General features: G+C 35.9%; 1 protein-coding gene across 1 annotated transcript; it reads right to left on the reverse strand.

Moving 5' to 3' along the window:
• Window positions 1-298: 298 nt before the first annotated feature.
• Window positions 299-13830, reverse strand: LOC113558716 (alpha-protein kinase 1). The gene is made up of 2 exons (XM_026964231.1): window positions 11578-13830; window positions 299-2799 (listed from the first exon to the last, which is right to left on the reverse strand). The coding sequence occupies exon 1, from the start codon at window positions 13302-13304 to the stop codon at window positions 11619-11621; it is 1686 nt and encodes a 561-aa protein (XP_026820032.1). The 5' UTR covers window positions 13305-13830; the 3' UTR covers window positions 299-2799; window positions 11578-11618.
• Window positions 13831-16271: the final 2441 nt, after the last annotated feature.

The following is a 16271-nucleotide window of genomic DNA, read 5'->3' on the forward strand; positions in this document are numbered from 1 at the left end:
GTTTTGTATACACAATACCCGTTCACGTCGTGTAGCCCATTTTTTCATACTTTATTAACATCAACTTATCAGCATAATTCACATATCAATAATAATTATTACCATCAATTGCAGACGAAAAACCTACAAAAGTTTAGGTAGTACAATCGTGTAAAACAATATTTAACAACTATACAACAATTACATATAAACAAAAAATAATAATAATAATAATAATAATAAAATAAAATAAAACGAAATAAACAAATCTCATTAATAATAATAATAATAATAAAAAAAATCATTAATTATTGCTTAATTCTAAATAAAAAAAAAGGCTGAGAGAAATTATACAAACAATTTCGGAGTTCAAAGCCCGCTGTTGAAACATATAAATAGAAGACGAATTAGAAACTTTTAGCCGATGATGGGTATATAAACGTGACATATATTATACAGGATAGTATGGGATATTACGGAGAGTCAAAAAACTGTAAGCCGACAGTAGTCGGTGACACGCGTAAGTACCTTAACTTTATCAAACACGAAGTTTAGGATAATATAATATAGTTTGTTAAACGACGATATCGAAATCTGAGAAACAACGAAAAGTAGTTTTATTCGATCGTCGCCTAATGCCATCCGGCTGAATTATATTTATCGTGCACCCTCGATCACAAACATTTTTTTTAAACATTTTTCTTAATAAGTATCAGCTAACATATTTTCTGTATACAGATAATTGCATGAGCCAAATGTCTGACAAATATCATTCACGCAAACTATCCACGCCGTTGAAACATTGAAAATAGTTTTAACTTCACGCACAGTCAAATTTACGCATTAGAGTAGGTTTGTGTATCAAATTATTATAAAATGAGAAATGACACTGACGTTTTATTCCCGGATAATTCGGTAAAAGTTAAATTTATTTAAGGGCGGTTCAATGACAAAGTGTGCGATACGTAGATGGACAGATGACACACGATTCGGATGGAATACATTTAATATATTATATATAATGTCAATACCCTCTTAGATTTAAACCCGTCCTAGATCAATACATATCATGTTAATATCAAATGGGACGGTTAAATATATATTTATGAATTTTAATTTTCAACGTTTCTGACTGTCTTCTACTTATATATAAATATATATAAATAATAGTAATAATAATAATAATAATAATAATAAATAAACATTTTAGCACTATATTTACTTAACAGATGTTTGTGCGTGTACATTACTGTGGCGTCGGCCAATACATATGTATGCGAAACAGCACTTTGTACGTTTCTGCGCCCAGTTTAAGTCGCGTCTTACAATTATTTAATTTTAATCTTTTTTATGTTACTTTAATAACGGCGTATTAATAATAATCATAATAATAAAAAACAAATAATATAATATAATATATATATATATATATATATATATATGGAAAAAAACATCTGTACACAAACCGATGTTCGAGTTTTGACATTTAGACATTTAGTACATAATCACCTAAACATATACAACTAAATAATAATATACAACATATTTTATGCTCGTCAAATGCAGGAAATGCATTTTACTAGGCGAAATTGGGTATGAAAAAATAATGTCAGTAATTTAGTGAAGCGTTTTAATTGTACGTTTTTAACGGGAACGAGCGGAAAAAAAATCGTTTTAATAATATTGTTATTATTTTGTATGCGTTACGTAGCTGAGGAGCACATACGTCGATTCTATACATAATTTACGTGTAATATATACTGAAAAATCTCGACCGGCGCGTTTAAGGGTAGTATATAGTCGGTAACTACTATAACGTAGCATTATATGGTTGGAAAGTGACTGTACTCGAAACGGTCAATAGGCCGTAAAAGAAATATGTTTGGAAACGCGCCAACCGCGTTGGTGTTTTGAGTGAAAAATATTTTCGACGTAGTTCGTACCTATTTAATAATAATATTATGCACGATCGGAAGAAAAAAAAACATTACGCCGTTAGTGCCGCTGTTCAGAAGCGTTCAGAATATTTACACGGGCGGTTAATTGGTGTGGTTTTCTTGGCCGCGGAATGACGGAATTGCTGTTTTGCTAAATCATGGCAATTAAATTGACGTCGTAATGGAATAAAAATAATACATATTTTCCTATGCGTTTACTGTTTATAGCACGATAATGTGGTATAAACCGATAGTATAATTTGTATGTGAAACAATTTCGGTTTTCTGGGTAACTATAAAATTTTCAAAATTTGGTTATGTACAAACAACTATATTCTCGCGAAATTCAAACGCGTATAGGTCATAAGCCCATACATTTTTTTTTAATGTTATAATGTCAAAAATAAAACAATTATAACTGTACGCACCGCGCGGTCCTCGGTGTGAGCGAGAAAAGTCAACACGTTTTTTTTCGGTGGGTACGATTAATTTACCTACATACATTTTTTAAACATTAAATGTAATAACATAACATGTATACATGAGTTGGTATATTATTATAATTATTATTATTAAGCGTACGCCGATTTAACATAGTATAATATTATCGTATACGTTTGTATACGTCTTATGGGGAAAAGTCCTTTGGCGTTAAGAAGGAAAACAGAAATATTATTACTGTACAATAACAAAATAAAAAAAAAAAAAATAAAAATCGCATATGCACTATTAAAATATAAATATATAACTACTGAAAAAAAAACAAAACAAAACAAATTACTTTATTAGTCTTATCCTTTTGTTATTGAAGTTAATCTGTGTACGATTTCAAGTTCGCGATGTTCGCGAACCGTAATTATTGTTGGCGGACGTTGGTAGACACCTGAGAAAAAAAAATAAAAAAATTACTCTTTTTGTATTTTATATTGTATGATACGTATATATATATATATATATACATAGGCGTGCGCAGACCTGAATTTCGGGGGGTGCCTACAATTTTTGTCGGGCCCTTTTCTGAATTTGAGCCCTCTCTTAACAAGACATGTACATATTTAAATAAATTATAATGCCTGAATAAACACTACTTAAATTATGTCACATATTAATCAGTAGTATTACTAGTACCAAGTTATACAATATTTCATTAGATAGTTGTATCAAAATCTATTTTCAAGATAATTACAATGTATTTTATTTATTATTTTTACTTTTGTAGTCAACAACATCTAGCTGTTATAATCATAATAAGTTTTACCACGCAAATTTAAAATATTTTAAGTTGTATAATTTTTTTTATTTCAAAACATAATTTTTTACAACATATTTTAGAAAAAATATCATTTTTATTCTAGTAAAATTAGTTAAAATACGGACCCATATATATGCTATAGAACTTAAATTTTAGAGCCCCAATTACATGTCGGGGGTGCCCAAGCATACCTGGAACCCCTCGTGCGCACGCTTATGTATATATATATATATATTGGTTAAAAGTATTAAATCTGTCATTTATAATTTGAAGTATTGTTTTAATTGACCTATTTTATTAAAATTAACTTAATATTAGGTGTACCTAGAAATAATTGTTCCTATGAAGTATAAAGTAGCTGCTATTCAATACAACCCCTAATTGAAAATAGTTAAAATATAATTATAAAATATAATCTAAACTAAAATTAAAATATTGTCAATTTAGTGTAAACACATAAATATATTACAATAAATAATACCTATAAAAAAAATAACTACAAGTCAATTTATTAACTGACTATATACTTAATTGAAACGAATACAAGGTACTATATTATGTATTATTGCAAGATGATTAAAAAATGGAAAAATAATACGTCATATATATAATACTCGCTTTAAAGGCATGCTGTAGTTTTAAAACAATTTTATTATACACACTACATAGTATGACTGGAAAATCCGAGGAAATTTATAAAATATCTAGTCAACTTATAAATTTTATGGTTTATTGCCTTGACTTAGTTATATAATGTCTAATATACCTATAGATATTTTATGGAATAATACTATTTTATACTTTAACGCTAATATATTTTATATATAATATGTTTTTGAGCGGTGTAAAATAATGTTATATAATATTGAGTCTTATTTTTGAAAATTTCCTTTTCGCGCTGAAAAAAAAAAAGGCTTTTCTTTCGATTCTGACTCCCGCAAATCGCAATTAGCGCATAATAGCGCCTGCATGCACGCGAGTCTTGAAGAACGCGCGCGGTCTGAATGGCGAGTCGTTACCGATGGCCAATTCTCGGGCGGTCAGTTAACCACACTAAACTACATTGCTGAAGACAGTGCCTTGTGTGCGTGTACACTTCACCCACGTCAATCGAACGATATAACTGTTTCCCGCGCGTGGCCCTTGTACACACACACACACACACACATACATGAAATACTTGCACGGCGGTAAGTTGCACCACCCCGTCATTTGCAGTGTTAAACGCCGCAACGAGATAGAAATCGATGGTTTAACAGACGCACCGCGTGTTATATACCGTATTGCTGTTTGTGTATATATAGGTATACATTATATATAATGTGTGTACAGAACGATTCATCAAGCCTTCTACACCCCATTCTTTTTTTTTAATTGTGAATTTATTCAAATTCTGATGTGTGAAGTTTTGAGAAATTAAATTGTACACTATATAAGGAGTCTTATGACGATTCAAATTTAATTTTTTCAGTTGAGTACCAACTTTTTTTGCAGTAATTTGTAAATCGGATGTTTTTTTTTTAAATTTTAATGTATCCAAATCTAAATTCGAACGAGTAATTTTCGATTTATTAACGTTTAAAACGTGTATATTAAGGATAATAGTAATTAAAAATACAAAACACAAGGAATATTGCATTTAGTATTTATTATGCTTGGGAATTTTTACAATTTATAAAATGTTAATAATTTAAGTTTTTGAATCACTGTTGCCCACACATCTTTAAAATCCATTATCTTGAACATATTAATAATAATATCATCAGTGACTCAATGGGTACACAAAATAGAATACCTCAAAAACTACTTGTTTAAATTTTGATTTAGATGCATCAACAAAATTACCCGATTAACAACTTGCAGCCTTATTTCACTCTTTAATTGGTACGGCAAAACTAAGTATTTGATGATATTGTTCTTAATTTTACTTCAAAATTCAAAAAATCAGGATCGGAATAAATTCATTATGATTATAGAATAAACAATACCTATAGAGTTGTGTATTCTTAATGCTAAAAGTTTAAAAATATATTCGTTATGAAATAGTTGTGTGTTTATTTTTATGTATGCAGTTGTGGAGCAAACTGGTTATTTTAATAGTAATCATAAATACACATTATTATAACATAATAATATGTATTATTTTAAGGGCACATTTTAACGTTGCCATTAAACCTAATTTAAAAAATTCAGCTGATTATAACGATATTTTTTAAATGTATCGTAGAAGATCTGCAGTTTCATTACCTACCTCACTTATTTTAATCACTACATTAAGAGTATATAGGTACTATAGGATACTATTATTTAGCTGTGAACAATAATAAATGACAAAATGTTTAAATGTAATTTATTGACACTAATGATACTATTGTACCTACTATTGTTGTACGATACCTATACAAAGACCAAAGTGCTATCCTCAGAGAAAAAATATTTTATACAGACCAAATGTATATTAAATATTATACCTGTCAAACAAGATATATTGTTATTACTCATTTAAAACTGAAATTACCACTCTATTAAAATTTCTGTTGCTCAATACACGATTAATTTAAGTTTCTTTTCTTTACTATACTACTCTATTAATACTTGATGTTTTACTAATAAAATAATAATTTTATGATCAAAATTAAGTTATTAGTTGTCAAAAGTGGAAAAATTACCAATAATAAGTATTTTAGACAAATAATTTATTAAGTCATCAACTGATTAAGAATCTGGCACACAAGACCCACGGATTTCTCGAGATAAAAGAAGAACCCCCTATATATGTGATGTGTGCGGCATAACGCTCATAGTAAAGTACTTATTAATAGAATGTAAGCATTATGGACAGGACTGTTGATATTTCAACATAACAGAAAACTTACACGTAAATTACTCGATCTTGGATCCAGCCCTAAACAGAGCAAGATAGTTCTGAACTTTTTAAAATAGACCACTTTAATCGATAGAATATAATTTAAGGATAATTATATTTATAAAATTGTATAATTACCTACATTAATAATGTCCAAGTGTTTAACTAGATATTAAGTAATTATAAGTGGATCCGCCACTGATGGTAATTATAATAGCCTTTACTACCGACTTGTTATTAAAATAAAAAAAATATACTATAATATAACCTGAGACCTAGTCGTATTGTTGTAATGTGTTCATACAATAATAAATATTAATTTATTAAAATATATAATATTATATAATATAGGTGCTTACATAAAAAATTTATACATTTTGTTTTAAATAGTATTCTTAGAGATTAGATACTTTTTTTTTATAATAGGTATGTTTCGTGGAATTTTCAGTGCAAATAAATATATTTACTGTAATTTAATGAAATACAAAATATTGTGTAATACCTAAGAATAACAATAATAGCATAATATTTGATAATTGCAAATACATATTTTTCATATCTCATATAGTCTTTATAGACTATAATTAAGTCTAGTCGGATGGTTTATCATAATTTCAATTAGTCTGTTAAAAAAAACTATTCGCCTATTTATAATTAAATTATTGTCTGTGTTGGTAATATTATTTTTAACACGCCATATTATATATTGTGATGTTGCAGTTTAATACAGTTTCGCGCGTGTATTCTGCAAAAACAATAAGCAAATCGGTAATCATTATTATTTCGAACGAGACCAGCTCGTGTCTGCGGTAGAGTGTTATATTATTAGTATACCGTCACATTCTAATATATCCAATAAACATTTTTAAATTACTTCTCATGAATTTGTTTTGACTAAAAAAAATCTGAAAACTACACACCGAATATTGCAGCCGGTTTACACAGGTTGGGCTACGCATGATATATTATTTTTGTTTTACAAAACAAACAAAAAGCTTTTGTAACCTATACCATGTATATAGGAGAATAACATTATACCGTCGTGCACATCACATTTATTAAGTAAAGTACCTACATGCGAGACATGTTCAACGAAAATTTCAACACTTCGACGCAATATAAAATAAGTAATACCTATTTCAATTAGTTGTATATCCGTACACAGTTTCTAATTCCTATTACTTGTTTTTGAGAGTTGTGCAGCGTAGGTGCAACTAGAGCTCTATATTTCTGCGTTGGCTAAATTGATATCAGTGACCCGTGAGGACTTTGCCCCCACACCACTAATATTGATAATTAACTAACTTAAAAAACTGGGTGGACTACAGACAAAACTGGGTGGGCTAGGCCCACCCAAGCCTCCCCCCCAGTTGCACCTATGTTGTGCAGACTGTATTCTTGAAAAGCTATTTTGAAAGCCATTCTGCTCTATCGACCGGCACAAAACACCGAGTTAATTTTTTTTCCCATTTCACTGGAGTTTAATTGATAAAAGCGTATTATTCGTTTGGAGACGATAAACTGGTTTTTTCTGACGAAACACAAAAATCTCTTGCGGTTATAATGAGCATTTCAATAATATTACGGTTTATGACGTATTGTAACACTTTGCATATATTTACGCGTGTTATACGTATTGTACGCGTGTTCATGTCTCGATATTATACTATCACAATACTATCATTATATATGCATAATATGTAAAAAAAAAAAGGCAATCTATAGACATTTTCCTATGCGCATAAAATTATTAGAATATTATTAGATATAGCTCCTCGATGTTGGGTTTTATTGTGAAGTGCGAGTACATTTTACGTTTGTTTAGGGCAAAACTTCTTCGCGATTGGTTGCGACAATTAAACTTGGAAAATATATAAGTTATACAGATAACATTTTCTTCGCGAAAGTCTTTAATCAATCATAAGAACTTATAGTAGAAGATAAGCATCTCCTATAATCGAATTTGGAAACGGTTATATTATTTCGTGAGCGAAATATTACAAATAAAAAACATAAACGCTAAAATGCATACAAAATGATATTATATTTATATATTTGAGGTTATTACCTTTTAAAAATCAATAGTTGGTACACTCAAAGAGTTTGATTGATTAACATTAATTTAATATTAATTATTAAGGTTTTCAATCACTATAGCCTCCACGTCTTGAATCTATTATCCTATGGTACACAAATTTTTAATTTTGATTTTGATACGCCAAAATGTTCAGAACAATTATCCGCTAAACAATTTACAATAGAAAAGGCGAGTTTTAATTTATTTTGAAAAGCTGATGTTGGTACATCGCCATAGGATATTCCTTAGACCTTAATATATAGCAGTACAAAAATCTCAATGATTTTAAAATGTGGTGGTTTTCGAGTGTATATGTTTAAACATTCTATAAAAGTCGAATTTCGAATGATTGCATACATCACTGTAGTAGAGAAGGGGATGAGCATGCTTGATGAAATCACACTGTACACGCTACACTGCATAAAATACCGCGTGTAATATATTGTTATGCAGGTGCATATAATATATATATATATATAGGTTATTTACAATGTTCGCGTCTCGAGATTACGAGTATATTATCACAATACCATATCATCATCATTATGTGCATAATATGTAAAAATAAAATTGTGATTTAGATATTTCCCCGTACGCGTACTTGTAACAATAAAAAAAAAAAAAAAACACGAACGCCTTCGACACGACGGGGTAGGGGCGGTAAGCTCGTCCGCGAGTGGACGTCATAGTATACGACGCGTAATCAGTCTGTACCTCTCTACTGTACACAATATGAGATATAATAATATCATAGCAAGCACGCGGTGCATAATAATACTTACACCTATTTATGTTATATATATTATACACAATAATAGCTGTATTAGCGGCGCGGCGTGTGACTGATAACGGTGTCTACCTTTGCGCGCGCGCGTGTGAGATCGCACACAATAAATTATATATATATTATATTTAACGGACAGGTCTACACAATATATATCGCCATTACAATATACCTGCTCTATAATAATATATTATGTAGGCGAGCGCGTGTACGATTTTTTTTAATATTTTTTTTTTTCTTGCTCGCACGTCGTCGTTTTCGGGGAAACCGGAAAAAAAATGATATCGAATCAATTGCCGGTCGTACCTATATAGCTATATATACGTTTAGATAGATATAGATAATGACCGGACGTCTTCGGCAGGCTCGTTTGTCATCGCGCGCCGGACCTGCCGCGCGGCAAGTACGCATTAGCCGTTTATTGCAGACGTCGCGGTGCCGCCGGGCGGGAGTGAAACTGACAACAGCGCAGCCGGGGGGGAGGAGGACTGCGTACACCACTTGTCGAGGCGATTTAAACGATTCCGGACGACCGTATACATATATATTATACGAAAGAAGCGCGCACGGGACGAACGTCATAATATAATAATAACAGTGATATATATATATATATATATATATATATATATCACTGTTATATATATATATATATTATCTGTATTAATAAGAGACGATGTTTGTGCGTGATGTAAGCGGCCAAGTCTGTTGCACTCGCATACGGTTCTGGTATTTGCGGCGCGTAGGTAATTCTACGTACGATGTGCACTTGCAGATGGGAACAGATTTGCTTAAAAGTGTTCGTTATGATGAACAGGAGCCCGCGCAGGGGTTTGTTGGCTCGCGATAAACGAACATTTTTATTTCTGTGTAATAGTGCAGGTTATAGAAAATTTAATTGTTATTATGACTGTCTAAATGACAAGGCGTGTTTCGATAACATGTATAATAGTATAATTGACATTTAACGGAGTTTAAGACAGGGAAAAATCCATACTGGTATTATATTTGATTTGTCACGGGAAACGCCGTTTGGGATCAGCTAGTATTGTATTATATTAGAGAAATAGATTTGAGAGAAATAATAATGAGTATGTACGAGAGCAAAGTACATGTTTTTTTACTCGTTTTACCGAAAAAAAAATTTTTATTTTTATTTTTTTGGTATTATTTTTTTTTTTTTAATTTATTTATATCGCATAATCGAAACATAAAAGCGTGCCGACCGATTTAGTCTATTTTTCACTAGAAGACACTAGAAAAATCGAATCCCAAGACCACCCATAGGTATCATATGAAAAGCATCGTGCACATCATATTACGTTATATAATGCTTACTTACTCAAATCCAGGGGCGCGTCGATCTTATGGTTCAAGTGTAACAAAATGTCATTGGAAATTTAAGTGGTAGGGTGAGTCTAGATACTTAAAATTAGTAAAACTAGACTTTAAGCTACCTCATATATCATCAAGAGAGATTCGGAAATTTGCTTATAATTATGTAGTTACTAAAAAGGAGTTAATGAACCTCTATTGGGTTGGGGTGATGTAGGTATATACTATAGACAATTGTCATAAATATTTCAGATGACATCGGCACCACTATATTGAAATCATTTACAAATGTAATCATTATATACATCACACATTATACCACTACGGCGGTATGCGTGGTAATGTCGCTGCAGCGAAACTTACGTTTAATGCGGTCAACTGTCATTGGGGGCGACGATGAGAGAATAATGAGACGAATAACACACATTATAAATTATAATTAATTATCATTATGTTATTATTATTCGCGTGTACTGTGTAGGTGTACAACAAAACTACAAAACTGATTATACTATTTATCGTTTAAGTTTGGCTCGCAGCTACGTCATCTGTGGCGCGCTTTTTTTATTCGATTGCAGACTATTAGCGTAATAATAATAATGATAAGGAAAGGCGGGCAGAACCGTACTACTAATTTCTAAGCACTAACTTACAACACTTTGCGGATTTGAAATTGGATTGCGCAATAATTATATTACAAATATTATTAGCTTTTATAGACCATAATATTTAAGCATTTTTAGATTCAAGATTTAAAAAAAAAATCTAAATTTCGAAAGTACTTAAAAATATGATTTTGCTCCATAGGTGGAGTAAAATTGCATTAGTCTTGGGACAAGACCGTATGATAGCTATATGATCTAAAATAGTAGAAATATTATGTGTGATACACAATATATTGTTGATAAATTCATCTTTTATAAAATAATAAATTATGACTTTCATTTACCTATTATATACAAGCATCATGGGCATTCTCACACAGCGGGGAGCGGGATATAAGGTAGAAATTTATTTTAGATACTGTTAGAGTGATTTTCATGTTTAACTAACATAAATAAACATCTATCAATTAGCTCAACGTTCAGAAAACCTCATCATACGGTTTTGCCTGTCGTACGGTACTACGACATATGAATTTATGTCATTATAGTATCGTCGTTTACTATATATATATATACGATGATCCGACGGAAAATTTGCGGTTGGACTGTGCTCAACTTATGGACACGACACGATGAACTGTGAGCCCTGGCTTATTGGATATACACGAGACCCGAGTACCTATACACCCATCGCGCCACCTATACATCTTGTATAACAATTACAATAAACGCCATTACTCACTTGGATATCCAAAGCGCAGACGCGTACGACCTCCTCGTCTGTCACAGATAGAGCTCGGGCGAGTTGGAGCTACTGTCGACGCGCTGTGTGGCGGCCCCGGCCACGGACGTGGTGGACGACGCCGTCGAAGTGGCCGCAGCGGCCGCAGCTGCTGCTGCCGCGACGCTCATCGATTCCCTGGCCGCGGCCAGCGCGGAAAACCGCTGCTTGTACATGTCGCGTTCCTGCGTGACCCGCGACAACTCCGATTTCATCTTGTGCAGTTCGGTCGCCAGTATCTCGTTGGCGTTCTCCAGCTCGATGCGCTGGTTCATCCGCTTGGTCCGGCAGCTCTGCGCGTACCCGCGGTTTTTGAGCGTCCGCCGCTTCTGTTTGAGCCGGGCGATCTCCTCCTTGGAGATGCCCTGCAGCCGCTTGTTGAGGTCGCGCACCGGCAGCTGCAGCAGCAGCGCGTCGTTGATCAGGTCATCGGACGAACCGCCGCCGCGGGTGTACGCGCTACTACCGCCGCCGCCGCGGGAACTCACGGGCGACATGACGCTACCGCTGGACACGCTCAGCGGCCGGTTCTGGTGCGGGGGTATGGCTCGCTGGGACGAGAACAGCGGCTGGTAAATCGAACAGCTGTTCCCGTAGTTGTATACGACGCCGTTGGACGAGCCTGGGCTCAATAGCGCTTGGAGCGTTTGACGACCAAACGACGGTACCTTATTGCCGTTGACCGCGGAGCAACTGTTATTATTGCTGTTGCTCGGCTGTATCACGGTCGAGTGTTGGTGTTGCACCATGTTCCACTCCGCGACCGCCGAATCCGGTTGCTGCTGCTGCTGCTGCTGCTGCTGCTGTTGTTGCTGTTCTTCGTCTTCTTGTTGTTCTTGTTGTTGCTGCTGCTGATGTTGTTGATGGTGGTGGTGATGGTGATGGTGGTGCGGGTGCTGCTGGTGCTGCTGGTGCTGCTGGTGCTGCTGCATTTCGTCGGAACCCGCGTAGTTTGGTCGCAAGTCGAGCGGTTCCTGTCCCTGGCGCAACTGCTGCGTTAACCATATCATTTCGTCCATAAATACTGGTTGTCGGATCGGCGTGGACGGCGGTGGCGAAGAGCTCACCGGCGGCGTGTCGGGCGGCGTGCCCGGCGTGTTCGGATACATCATGGAACCGACGGTCGCGGGGTCGGCTCTCGACACCTTGGCCGCGGTCTCGCTTCCTGTCATCAGCACGCTGGCAGCCGCCACGGCCGTGGCAGCCACGTGTCCGTGTATCACCATGCCAGCGCCCGGGCCACTCACGCCGTCGATTACCTGGTTTAGAGCGTGCTGGTGTCTGATGAGCGGGTGATGGTGTGGGTATTCTTGTTCACAACCCGGTGGTGTGAGCAGGTAATGCGGTGGTGGTGACGACTGCACCATCGTCGCGGTGGCCGCCGTGCCGGCCACTGCGGCCGTGGCCGTGGCCCCGTTGTCGGCTCCCGTGATGGGCATCGGCGGCAGACGGGCATTGACGCCGGCGGTCCCCCGGCCGCCATTGCACGTTGGGTGCTGTTGTTGCTGCTGCTGTTGGTGGTGCTGATGGTGATGGTGATGGCCGCCGTGGTCTTGGTGCGGCTGTTGGTGGTGATGGTGGTGATAGTCGGAAGACTGGATCTCGCGTTTCACCGTTGACACGTCCAGGTGGTCGAGCACGAACTCGTTGACGTACTCGTCGGCCAGACGTGGATCGTCAGCTTCCATTTCGGCGTATCGGGGGAAAACAGTGGTGTCCGAGGGGACAGAGGGCGAGCAGGAAGGAAACAAATATCAAAAACGACGAATAATCGAGATCGTAGTAGACGTAAAATCACTTCGCTGCCGGTACGTCGTATTTAAAAATCACGAGAAATACCGCGTCGCGATCACCAACGTATTCGTGTGTGGTCGCGATGAGGACGATAACACAATAATTCACATCGCAGGCGTTATGACGACCACGGCGATCGAACGAAATGATATAAAGTTTGCGATTACGGTGATATTATAAAATGCGATCGATCCGAATGGCTCCGTATAAAATATAATTTAATGTAATATTTTATTAATAAACGGTGTACCGCGTGAGGCGAATACGACACGCGCGACGTGTTCGATGTGAGACGCGCGGCGTCAGGGTGCGACCGGTGCAGTTTCTGCAATGCCGACGGTGGCCTCAGGTTCGGCGCGCGCTCGCGATCACCGACTCGACGCCGCGCCGGGTGCCGCCGGTCGGTGGGTGGGACGTCGCACGCTCATTGGCCCGCGCGCAGTGCGTTCCCGCCCTCCGGCGGCGGGGTACGGGCCGCGACAGACACCTCTCGGCCACCGCCGCCGTCACGGCGCAACGATGACGGTGACGACGACGACGACGACGACGATGACGATGACGATGACGATGATGATAATAATAATAATTAGATCGGCGGCTCGGCGGTCGCGCTGGTTGTTTTTCTGTTCCACTTTTACGTTTTCCCGGCTCAAGGTCGACCTAGTCTCGTCTCGCGTGGTCGCTCTTATCGCTTTTCGACGGCGGTCACGACGTTGGCGATGCTGAGTACGGTATAGGCGATCGGCGGCGGCGTTGGTGGCGTTGGTGGCGGCGCTGGCGATGCGGCGCCATCGCCGCTTGTACGATTAAAACTGAAAAATAAAAATAATTCTCACGTCAATATCTCACGTCCTTATTAGGTCGTCGCAGCCGCACGGGTACGACGCGGTAGATGGCCAATAGTAATCATTTGCAGAGTAGAATATTACGTATACGTAGCTGGAGACTTCGGGAGAGCGGACAACACCGCGATGTATCGAGGATATATGCGCCCGCCGGTGCAGACGCGGCGGCGCGAATAATAATATATAATACATTTAATTAATATTGCACCTTTTGGGGGTATGGTAATTTGTTCGACTTCGTCCACCTCACCAAGTCTCATTTAGTCTCGTAGTGTCTCAAAACAATTAACTACGCGCCGATATGTCACCAGTATATCTTATTTTAATTCGTACATATAATGTGATGTCTAAATTTATGTCATAATCAATCATTTATTTATTATATAAAATAATTTTTCGATCATCATTATGTCATATATTATTTGTCTGACGACTGACTGATTGTGTGCTCTGGACAGACAATAGTGGTTCGTTAACGATTAGCGATTTAATTGTCGATCGATGTGCATCAACTCGTTGTCTACTCGTCTATTATTCCACATACAGATACTCTATAGGTATGGGCATTAGGTATCTAACTGCGGTTAAATTATGTATAGGTTATATGTATATGTAATAAGTAAACATTATCTGTTCAAAAAAATATATTTTTTTCCAAATATAGAAGCTATATAAATATATTATTTTCAGTTAGTTGTCCGTTTTTGATACGTCACAATAATATTTACAATATTAATATTTTTTTTCGCTTTACCGTCATTACATTTATAGAAAAATTGATTTGTTCATTTATTCGTGCCATTTTGAATTTCAAAATATAATAATGCACGAGTAACGCACATGGATACACATATCGCACTACACATAAATTTAGATAATTGGTGTGTACAGTTCAATATTTGTCTTAATATAATGACTGTATAGAGCATGATATGATATATAATATAGATGATATATTATAATAGAAGACTGTAGACATTGGTGTATACCTATACTTACTATGAGTAGCAAATATTTTTTCTACTAAGAATATATTTTTCCTTTGAGAACTAACCAACTCACGTAAAAAAAAATTACTAAAATAAATAACACAATTAAAATGTAAATAAATAGTGTCATACAAAAATAAGCATGTAAAATTTAATTTCAAAGCGTATTAACATATTATACTGTTAGGCGTTGGCGCAGTATAACGTATAGTGTCATCGCTCATATAATTTATTATATCGTTGGCCCGTCGATTACATGATCTCGGGCAGTGGCGTATTTAGGATTTGTCTAAGGGAGGAGATATAACTAAAATTTTCGATACAAAAGTCTTAGGATTTTATAAGTTACTGATAAAGTAATAAATAGAAAAAATACAACTATATCTATACAAAAATAGCTTAAAAAATGAGGGGTGAAGGGGGAGATATATCTGCTTAATCTCCCCCCGTAAATACGCCGCTGATCTCGGGAAATAAATAATCTCTAATAACTATTGATCAACGAAGACACTGCTCTGGATGATCATCAGAAACTGTAGATCGGTACTCAGGTTTTATAAGTTTCACGTGATTTCACACAACCGGATTAATCCGAAGTATGCGTAGGCGTGTAACTGTATAATATTTACTAAATGTACTGTAATATAAGCCCTAACAAAGGGGGTGGACTTTGAATCGTCCGCGAGATCGACCGTTTTGACGCCCTTGGTGTGTATATATGCAGTGCATAATAGCATATTATACACCCATATAATATATATATATATATTAATATTATTGTGCAAGGGATGACGCGCATATCGAAACTTCTCGCCTGCATGTGCACTGGAACGATGAAATTATCTAAAACGATATACGATACGCGCACCTATAGCACATATATTATATTATGTTATACGTCGCCCACTATATATAATACTATGCAGTCAGTAGACGCAATGATACACTGACCTATAGAAATGACATATAAGAAATCGTATAACGTGCAGTTTTGTCGGATTCGACAGTCGATAAACTCATAATAATA

Source organism: Rhopalosiphum maidis, chromosome 3 (genome assembly GCF_003676215.2).
Source record: "Rhopalosiphum maidis isolate BTI-1 chromosome 3, ASM367621v3, whole genome shotgun sequence".
Lineage (NCBI taxonomy): Eukaryota > Metazoa > Arthropoda > Insecta > Hemiptera > Aphididae > Rhopalosiphum > Rhopalosiphum maidis.